The sequence below is a fragment of the Phaenicophaeus curvirostris genome, chromosome 4 (assembly GCF_032191515.1).
Source record: "Phaenicophaeus curvirostris isolate KB17595 chromosome 4, BPBGC_Pcur_1.0, whole genome shotgun sequence".
Lineage (NCBI taxonomy): Eukaryota > Metazoa > Chordata > Aves > Cuculiformes > Cuculidae > Phaenicophaeus > Phaenicophaeus curvirostris.
Window position 1 is genome coordinate 44,489,649 of NC_091395.1, and position 10,627 is coordinate 44,500,275.

The following is a 10,627-nucleotide window of genomic DNA, read 5'->3' on the forward strand; positions in this document are numbered from 1 at the left end:
GGGGCGCACAGGCAAAAGACCCTTTTGGGCTAGACCCCTGACACCACTCCAGGACCCCACTCCCCTCCCACTGCCACTCTCACTCACCAAACACCAGTCACCAAGACACTGGCTGGCACCTGAGGACACACACTGAAGAGACCTTATCAGTCAGGACAGCCAAGCAGCAACTGCGAGCACCACCATCCCATGGGTCTGTATGAAACCAGCAGGAGCCCTGAGACATTAAAAGGGTGTTTACTTTCCTGTGAAAAGAGAAGAGACCAGACCTGGTGAGCAAAGTATGAGGAAGAGAAAGGAAAGGTCAAAGGTACATACATTAAACAACACTCCCCTCAGCTTGCAGTCTAATTCTAGGGTTCCCCTATGCTTCCTGCTTGCACCTGCCTCCAGTCCTTGCTCAGGGAAAGGGTCTCTTTCAGAGGGTTTCTCTCTCCCTTTCTCACGAGTTCCGAAAGGCTCTAACTGCTCAGGATGGCCAAGGTGCCAAAGGTGCTTCTGGAAGTTAAAGTCACCATCCACTTCCCAGAGCTGAGGTTCATGAAAAGAGAACTCTACCTCAACAGATCTATGTACAGCAGAGGGCGAGAGAAATGAGGGATCAAATTTACAGTCTCAACTTGTGCTAACACGTCAGAGAGAAGAGATTTGCTGTCCTGAAGAGAACGTCTCTTCGTGGAACAGCCAATCTTTTAGCGCCTACATTAAGATGAATCCTACTTCCACCATACTACCAGATCAAAGGAGACCCCCCCACCCTTACCCTATGCATTCCTCAGTATAATCATTGCCCTAGGGGCATATCTCAATCTCTTTTTAGGGCAAACTCCTAGGTATGCACCTACAACCTGTTGCACTGGCTTTCATGTAACTAATCCACAAAAGAAAGTCACCCAGCACTGGATCAGAAACTCTTGCTGTCTCATAGGGGTTGGCCAGAAGGAGCAGATGAGAAATGGGGAAACTAGTGAGGCCGCAGTCACTCAAGTGAATCTTCATTTGAGAGTTGAATGTTCCCCTGAGAACCAGGCACTGGATGAAGACAGGGTTTCAGTACAGTCTTTGCTCTTCTTTAACATTTGGTGTGAGTCAAGCAACGTAAGTGGGCAGGGGCACATGCTTCCCGGAGTCCCTTCCTGTCCCTCCTTCAGATGGGACTGACAGCCAGCCTTATGATTGTCTGACCACACAGGGTTGAAATGAGGTTACACTGTGTCCTACTGTGTCCTCTTGGGGAAAGTCAGGTCTTGGGGCACAGCAGGGTATTTTGAGACCTCGATGCCTGCACGCTCACAGCGTGCATCTCGTGGGCTTGGAGATACCTGGTCCTTTTTGTGATGTTCACCAACGCCACACTGATACGGGGCTAGGTGAAGTACTGACAGGATAACCATTGTTTAGCAGCTCAAGATAAACACAAAGAAAGGACTAATACTTAAGGGTAAGCAGAATAGTAATAATTTAGCTGAAGCAACTGACAGAACAGCAGAATATAAACTGCTCACACTTAAAGAATACACAGAATGACAGTCGTTTAGCTAAAGCCACATGTTTCTATAAGCCTTTGTGTAGAAAAGGGGTCTGTTGCTAGATGATTTCTGATAAGCATGACAGGTCACCTGGAACTGTGGTAGGAGTGGAAAACAACATTGATAAGGATGGCAAGGATCCGGAGAACACGTGCGCAGATTGAAGTTAAAGGAAGTTAAGACAATCAACTTCATCCCTGAGAAGACCCTGCAGAGGCACAAACAGGAAGAAGACTCTTCTCAAACTCATTAATAAGAAGCAGGGAAAAGTTACGAATATGTATAGGCATTTTTTTGGAATATGTAACAGTTTACTGTATAAAGCCAAGACAAGATGCCACTACGGGCACAAACGTTGTTTTGGGAAGTAATTCTCCCATGTGTCTCAGCAGTGAATAAAGATACTTACTTCCTAACTTTATAAGTTATAGAGGCTTGATTTAGGCTGGACATTAGGAAAAAATTTTTCACAGAAAGGGTCATTGGGCACTGGAACAGGCTGCCCAGGGAGGTGGTTGATTCACCTTCCCTGGAGGTGTTTAAGGCACGGGTGGACGAGGTGCTAAGGGGCATGGTTTAGTGTTTGATAGGAATGGTTGGACTTGATGATCCGGTGGGTCTCTTCCAACCTGGTTATTCTATGATTCTATGATTCAGTGTGTCAGCACCACCGCCCGGGCAGGCTACGTGTCCCCAGTGACCTCTGTCATTGGGCATGACCCCCACACTGCCCAGCATCCCCAACCCCACGTGAAGTCAAGGCTGGAAGCTCTCTCTCTTCTTCTTCCAGTTGACTTGCAGTGCTACAGACTAGGAGAAGTCTGTCTAGAAAGCTGCCTGGAGGAGCAGACCTCCAGGGTTGGTGGGTGTTGGTTGGCTGCCGACTGAACATGAGCCAGCAGTGTGCCCAGGTGGCCAAGAAGGCCAATGGCATCTTGACTTTTATCAGAAACGGTGTGACCAGCAGGTCCAGGGAGGTTATTCTCCCTCTGTACTCGGCACTGGTGAGACCGCTCCTCGAATCCTGTGTTCAGCTCTGGGCCCCTCACCACAAGAAGGATGTTGAGGCTCTGGAAAGAGTCCAGAGAAGAGCAACAAAGCTGGTGAAGGGGCTGGAGAACAGGCCTGATGAGGAGCGACTGAGAGAGCTGGGGTTGTTCAGCCTGGAGAAGAGGAGGCTGAGGGGAGACCTCATTGCTCTCTATAACTACCTGAAAGAAGGTTGTGGAGAGGAGGGAGCTGGCCTCTTCTCCCAAGTGACAGGGGACAGGTCAAGAGGGAATGGCCTCAAGCTGCCCCAGGGGACATTAGGAAAAAAATTTTCATGGAAAGTGTCGTTGGGCACTGGCAGAGGCTGCCCAGGGAGGTGGTTGAGTCACCTTCCCTGGAGGTGTTTAAGGCACGGGTGGACGAGGTGCTGAGGGGCATGGTTTAGTGTTTGATAGGAACGGTTGGACTCAATGATCCGGTGGGTCCTTTCCAGCCTGGTGATTCTGTGATTCTATGACTTCGGTCAACAAGTTGCCCAGACCCTCGGGGCAGGTTTTGAGCGCGATAGAGTTCAGGCAGCCCCAGGCCCCCCTGCCAGCTTCCCGAGTCCCCTCCTGCGCCTCCCGGGAGCTATTAATAAGCAGGCACATGCTCTGACACCGCGTTCCCCTCGCACACCAGATAACTTTAATTTGCCCTTTAGACGTCCCGAGCGCGGCGGGGCGGGCCCGGGGGGTCCCGGCCAATGGCGGCGGCGAGCGGGGGCTGCGGCCAATGGCCCGGCCGCGGGGCGACCCCTCCTCCCGGCGCGGCTATAAGGGGGGCGGCGCGGGCCGGGGGGGCGGCTTCTCCGCGGGCTGGGGGTGCGGGAGCGGCGGCCGAGCATGGGTGACCAGGCGCTCAGCTTCCTCAAGGATTTCCTGGCCGGCGGCATCGCCGCCGCCATCTCCAAGACCGCCGTCGCCCCCATCGAGAGAGTGAAGCTGCTGCTGCAGGTGGGGGCGGGGGGGACAGAGCGCGGTGACCCCACTAGGTGCCCTGCGGCGCGGTGACCCCCGCGGTGTCCCTAACTCGGTGATACCTCCCACTAGGTGACACCCCCAGCGCGGTGACCCCCGTGGTGTCCCCAACTCGGTGACACCCGCAGCGCGGTGACCCCCGCGGTGTCCCCAACTCGGTGACACCCCTGGCGCAGTGACTCCCCCCCGTGGTGTCCCCCACTCAGTGACCCCCCACCCGGTGACACCTCCAGCGCGGTGACCCCCATGGTGTCCTCACTCGGTGACACCTCCAGCGCGGTGACCCCCATGGTGTCCTCACTCGGTGACACCTCCAGCGCGGTGACCCCCATGGTGTCCCCACCCGGTGACACCTCCAGCGCGGTGACCCCCATGGTGTCCCCACCCGGTGACACCTCCAGCGCGGTGACCCCCATGGTGTCCCCACCCGGTGACACCTCCAGCGCGGTGACCCCCATGGTGTCCCCACCCGGTGACACCTCCAGCGCGGTGACCCCCATGGTGTCCCCACCCGGTGACACCTCCAGCGCGGTGACCCCCATGGTGTCCTCACTCGGTGACACCTCCAGCGCGGTGACCCCCATGGTGTCCCCACTCGGTGACACCTCCAGCACGATGCCCCACTCACTGCCCTTCCCCTCTCCAGCACAGTGACCCCTGCTTGCTGTGTCCTGTCCTGTGCAGTAACCCCTGTGACACCCCGCTCACTGTCCCCCAGCGTGGTGACCTTCAGCTCACGGCGCTTCTCCTCTTCCTCCTCTGTGCAGGTCCAGCACGCCAGCAAACAGATCACAGCGGAGAAGCAGTACAAGGGCATCATCGACTGCATTGTCCGCATCCCCAAGGAGCAAGGCATCATCTCCTTCTGGAGAGGCAACCTGGCCAATGTCATCCGGTACTTCCCCACGCAGGCCCTCAACTTCGCCTTCAAGGACAAGTACAAGCAGATCTTTCTGGGGGGAGTGGACAGGCACAAGCAGTTCTGGCGCTACTTCGCAGGGAACCTGGCGTCCGGAGGAGCCGCAGGAGCCACCTCCCTCTGCTTCGTCTACCCTCTGGATTTCGCCAGGACCCGGCTGGCGGCTGATGTGGGCAAAGGAGCTAGCGAGAGGGAGTTCACTGGGCTGGGTGACTGCATCGTCAAGATCTTCAAGTCTGACGGCTTGAGGGGCCTGTACCAGGGATTCAGCGTGTCTGTTCAGGGCATCATCATCTACAGAGCAGCCTATTTTGGGGTCTATGACACGGCCAAGGGTAAGTGCGTGGAAAAGTGACTGCAAAGGAAGGTCCATCCAGTAAAGGTCACTCCAGCGCGCTTGGCGGTAGAAGGACAAGCAGGGCTTGGCTCGGCACCAGTTCGAGGTGCTAGTGCTAGAATACACACTGAGATTTCTGAAACGCATTCCTGCCTCCCTCAGTGTGCTGTTGTGAGCCGAAGCCTTTGGTTTTCACTGCATTTTCAGACATTTTCCAATTTCTTTCTCTGTCTTAAGGCTTGAAAATACGGGTTTTTATGGCAGATTGTTCCTCCTTGCAACTCATGACACAAGCCTGGGAAGTTTCTGCAGGAGAGACCCTTTTGGTGTAGGGAGAACAAAGAGGGTTTAGATTGCAAAATCCAACAGTCCTATAAACTAGCTGCACTCGAACTAGCTGCACTCGTAATAGTTAAATGTGGATGAAGGGGGAAGTTCGAGACTTGATTGAATTGACTTGAGTGAGCGATGTGTGGGGCTGGTGGGTGATTGCGCCTTCCACAGCCATCTTCCCCTCTGTGCTGATTCTGCTCACTTGTTCTTGATGACAGGTATGTTGCCTGATCCAAAGAATGTGCATATCGTAGTGAGCTGGATGATTGCCCAGACTGTCACTGCAGTAGCAGGGCTGGTTTCTTACCCTTTTGATACTGTGCGACGTCGGATGATGATGCAGTCTGGCCGAAAGGGAGGTAAGAACAAGTGCTCCTCTGGTGGTCTGGCAGCAGAAAGTATCTTGTCATAGAGTTATTATGGGAGGCGCTGGGTATTTTTTGTATTATGGAAAACTAATGACTGCCTTATTAGAATCCTTAAAAAAAAAATAGCAAGCTATTTTAAACATCACTGGTTATTTCTGTCATGGTCACTTAAGAGGCTGAGAGTTGATTTCCTTTGACTTCCATGTGGAAAATGAAAACTACTTTTCAGGGATTGATTGCTTAATTTTAGATGCTTGGCTACATTTTTCTTATTCCTTGTTTTAAATATATGAAAGTTGAAACAGACTTGCTGTACAACTTCTGAACTTTGTCTGTTTTCACAGCTGATATTATGTACAAGGGCACAATTGATTGCTGGAAGAAGATAGCTAAAGATGAAGGATCCAAAGCGTTCTTCAAAGGTGCCTGGTCGAATGTGTTGAGAGGCATGGGCGGAGCTTTTGTATTAGTACTTTATGATGAAATCAAGAAATATGTCTAAAACTTAACATCATCGTGTAGTTCAATTGTTCTCAATCAACTTTTTTAAAACATAACACTGTTGTGATGTAATGGACAACAAAATATTTCCTAGGGAAACAATAAAATTTGAGTAACATATCTGGTTGAGAGGAGGATGAATTAATTAAAATTGTCCGCTACAACACAGTTAACATTTTGTATGAAAATTCGTCCAACATTTTTATTGGAACCTGTGCATGTATATTATACTTCAAATTTCAGATAACGCATTTTGTCTAGAGACAAGTCTTAGGTGTTTTATAACTAATTTAAAGTCCAACATTGTGAATGCTTAATAGAACAAAATCTTCAGAAATAACTGTTATACTAAGTGATGTCTCTAGCTACCCAACAGTATTTATAACATCAAAATGATTTAAAAATACAGCTTTAGAAGAAAACATGATATTAAGCGAAAAGCGTGTCTGAAAATACAAACCCTAGTAAAGCACCAGGCTGACTTCCTAACTGCAGCCTCTTCACTTAGAAGTTCTACAATCTTATGGTTGACACCATAATCTGATTTTTTTCAAGCATACTTTTGTTGAATAGGGATAGAGTGCTTCAAAAATTCCCCCAAAACTTCTTCACAAAGCAAAAAGTTGTCTGCTCTGATGTTTCAATTGAACTAGAACTGAAGTCATGAAATAAATTAATATATTAAAGAACTTTTTCCTGTTGTTTTCAGTACACTAAATACATTACAAGTACATGTCCTTTAAGGTAATCACGTGATAGTGAAGTCATTGCTGAGTTAAGGTATCTTAACTATACTTCCCAATTACACTATTAATGACTTGAGCAATTAATTAGCAGTAAGATCAGAACATGCTCAATAGAGAGTTTTTTTTGAGCTTTAGATAGTGCACCGTTGTGAACTGACTGAGGAAAAGTCTCTGTAATTAGGCAAAGGAGGGAAAGTGAGTTATGTCTATTCAGTAGTTCAGTTAGACTATATGTAAACAGATGTTTGTTGTGTATCCACCTGGAAAAGGGGTAAGACTAAGCAAGTAACACTCAAATTTTATTTCAGCTGTATCTTTTACTTCATATGTACAAGTAAGGGGCCCTTGTGGACTGATTAAAAACTCTAGAATGCTTGTCATTTCTAGTACCCTAGAGTGAAAACAGACTGTGGAAACATAAATGTTGGAATTGCATGAGCTGTAGCATGAAGGTAAAAGGCTGTCTAGTTAGTTAGACAGCTGTTATTTTCCATGTTGAAAATAAACTGCACAGTAGATGATGCCTTAGCTAGTAAAACTGATGAGTGAACAGCATTGTTCTAGTGAAGGGGTTATCACCAAGATGGGACATGCCTGCAGGTACTGTCACTGCTTAAGTTACCTTCCCTTGGCACCTGGTGTCCCAGCATGGCTAGCGTGAAAGCTGGAACAACGTAATATGCAGAAGAAAACAGATGCAAAGAGTATGATCCCTTGCTCTGTGAAAATAGATTACTCCGGAGTATAACTGGAACATGTCTCTCAAAAAGAATGTAGTTGTAGACATTTAACCTTGCTTAACACTTCATGTGACTTTCATAGAACCGTCCAATTTCTTGGACTGGGAGCATGCTGCTTCTGTGATTTTCATAACTGCATATGCAGGTGAAAACTCTGGATTAACCAGTTTTGTGAGTAGCAGTAAATTGAGAGCTAGAAGATTCAGAATTTGATCAGTTCCAAGTTCTGTGCTTAGGCTTCAAGTTATGCCTTTCCTATATTTGAAATCAGTTTATTGTCAAGGTGCAGGTAGTCCTAGCTTTCCATCACTTAGTGTGATGGGCTGTATATGTCTGCTATAGATTCTCCCTGAAGTCAGGTACAAAGTACTACAACAGTATCTGGTAGCAACATCTATTCACCTAAAGAACCAAAGCATTTGTGAAAAAATTGATCCAAAAATGATAGTCTAGTTGTAAATTACCTACATTTAATTACTTTTTGTTTCATGAAGATAGTGTCTTTTTCAACCTGGCCTGATCGCATCCTCTCCCTTCTTTCATGGTTGCTATTTTAAACAGCTGCTTTTCCAGATACGTGATCTGTTTTCTTCCCAGAGTGGTAAATAACTAGGGTTGCAGCCTATCGATCTGTAAGTTTTTAAAGAAAATCTTCTTACTTTTTTTTTATTTTCAAAGTACTTACTGCAGTAGACATAGTTCAGTTTTATCTGCCAGTGTCTGCCCTTGCTCATTCCTCTGCACATTCCTAATGGGTCCTTATGAGAAGCCTGCTAACACACTGCAACTACTCATTTCACATTTACCTCACCAGCAAGATTGCAGAGGGTGTTTGGTTGTTTTAGAGAAGATCTAGGTTGGCTAGAAAGATATTGGAGATAATGATAGAATGCAACGTGCAGAAGCGCCAAACCTTGAGGGGAACTGCATGTGTGAATGAGCAATAAGAGAATGAAGAGGAAGCAAGAAAAAACTTAAGAGAACGTAAATGGAAGAATTACTATATTAAAAAAAGGCAAAAAACAAAGGAGGGGTAGAGGCTATTAAAAAGGAGAGTGAGGAGTACCGGAGTACCAAAGGACCAATGCAGGAAAGTTCCACTGAGGGAAGATACAACACATGAAATAATACGTATGGAAAACGTAGGTAAATGGCTCCCGATTTCTTCTGGAATGCTTATGCACATGCACACCCTGTGGCAGATTCCAGATGGTACTCGCCATAAAGATACTTCAGGTCAGAGTTTGAAACTGTCAATGAAATAACTATTCCTCTGAAAGCAGCTCTGCACCAAGTCCACAGCTCTCAGCAAGTGTAACCTGAAAGCCACCCATCAGCTCTGCAAAACTGGAACACGGAAGACTTCCCAGAGAGTCTCTAATGGCCACTTGAACTCCAGTCAAATGAATCCTGATTGTCAGGCAATTGATACCACTGCCCTAATCCTTCTGCACCTTTACAAGAGTTTTGGACAATAACAAAATTCTGTATCAAAACCATTATTCCTTTGTATCTCACACTTGAACACTGGGAAGCCTGGTAATATTCCCTACTAATAAAGTCAAAGCCTATATAAAATCCAGCATACTACCTGGGGAGAGAACTGAGGCCCTCTGATCTTTTGGATGGGGTGAAGTTGGGAAATTTAGGTGGGTCTGAAGGATGAACATGTCTCTAAGAGCACTGCAAGGTGCAGAGAGTGGGAGGGGAAAGATCTATGACAGCAGATTAAATCTTCCCTACCTTCCTGAAGGTGAAAACCTCCACTTGTCTTTCCCATGCTTCGTCATGGAAGAAGCAATCATCAGCTCTTTAAAAGCCATAGGAAAGAGATTAAGACATGGGGAGGGCGTAGCAGAAAGAAAAAAAAAACCTTGTTAAATCATTCAAACACCAGAACAGCTGGTAACAGCTGGAGATGGAGGGTCCAACTAGCCAACCTAGGATGCCAGGCAAAGAAGCATCAAAGCAGAGTCCCTAACTCATCCCCAGGGGTGGCAAACTTCAGCCACCTGCATTCCACTTGTGAAGTCCCTCTCACTTGAAGCAAGTGAAATCTCTCCATAGCATGTTCCGGTCCTAAAAGCCACTGCATGGAGACAGCTGAGGCCTGTCATTTTTGTTCTAAGCTCTGACCACATAACACCGTGGAGAGAACTATGATTTTTATGCAATCAGAGCTTGGAAGAAAAATCATAGAGAACAGAATTAGGACTCTGCAGTGAATAACACAAGTGCTCTCAGAACCAGAAGTGACAGCTACAAGGATCGCTGTAGCCAAATCCTGTCTCGTTTTGGCCAGGAGAATATTACGAGGTGACATAGCTGCTTTCTTGACCAAGGTGTTAGAAGCATCCATCCTAAAGATAAACCAGATCTGTATCACAAGCATTAACAACCCCTGCTGATACCTGAAACAAATATGACCTCAACATAATTTCAGTCCTGGAAGATTGTTCCAGATGCAGCTCTTATTTCTATTTTTATTGATCAAGTGGAAATTACATGGTTCATCCAAGACTTTACTCAAGACTTAGAGTAGATAAACACCACAAAGATTGCACTTGATGCTCAATGTACCTGGCTCATAAGATATACCACTTCAATGCACAAGGAGCTTCCCCCACCTTTTTCTTGTTGATACATCACAGTGGAAACATTAATTATTGCCTGCATAGGATGGTCACGACTGCACAGCCAGAAGGCTTAATGTAAGTGACCTCATTGCCCTCATTTCCAGCACAGCGATGTGCAGACTGCTCTCCAGGGAAAAGCTCTCACCTACCAGATGACTCATTAAGCTGCCCCAGGTTGGGAAAGCAGGAGGCTATTTTTGTCTATTGACCACAAAGAACAAGGAGAAGCACTAGGATAAAAATCCTATTGTTGACCTGTAAGAAGAAAGTGTCTCAGGCTTTTTACAAAGGCTTATCCTGAAACTCATTCAATGACAATCGGGAAAATACAGTCCACTGCGAAGTCCACACGTCATGGAATACATAAATCCAGCCAGCCAGATTTAGGACAATCAGACAAACCCTCAGCTGAGTGGCAGAATGACAGCAGAGATCCCTCAGGATCTTCAGTAAAGACTGCAAGCAATCTGACAGGCTCTGGCACGTTCCACATGAGGAACGGCCTCGTG

The 10,627-nt window shown here is 47.2% G+C and overlaps 1 protein-coding gene across 1 annotated transcript; it reads left to right on the plus strand.

The window, feature by feature from the left end:
- Positions 1-3,357: 3,357 nt before the first annotated feature.
- Positions 3,358-6,685, plus strand: SLC25A4 (solute carrier family 25 member 4). Its single transcript, XM_069855929.1, has 4 exons — positions 3,358-3,514; positions 4,306-4,792; positions 5,346-5,486; positions 5,840-6,685. Exons 1-4 carry the CDS (start codon positions 3,404-3,406, stop codon positions 5,995-5,997), a joined length of 897 nt encoding a protein of 298 aa, XP_069712030.1. The 5' UTR covers positions 3,358-3,403; the 3' UTR covers positions 5,998-6,685.
- Positions 6,686-10,627: the final 3,942 nt, after the last annotated feature.

Excerpts from the sequence above, each read along its gene's own strand:
- SLC25A4 (XM_069855929.1), top strand. The coding sequence starts at position 3,404 with ATGGGTGACCAGGCGCTCAGCTTCCTCAAGGATTTCCTGGCCGGCGGC. Across the intron at positions 3,515-4,305 it reads GAGTGAAGCTGCTGCTGCAG|GTCCAGCACGCCAGCAAACA; the intron begins GTGGGGGCGGGG and ends TCCTCTGTGCAG. Across the intron at positions 4,793-5,345 it reads GGTCTATGACACGGCCAAGG|GTATGTTGCCTGATCCAAAG; the intron begins GTAAGTGCGTGG and ends TCTTGATGACAG.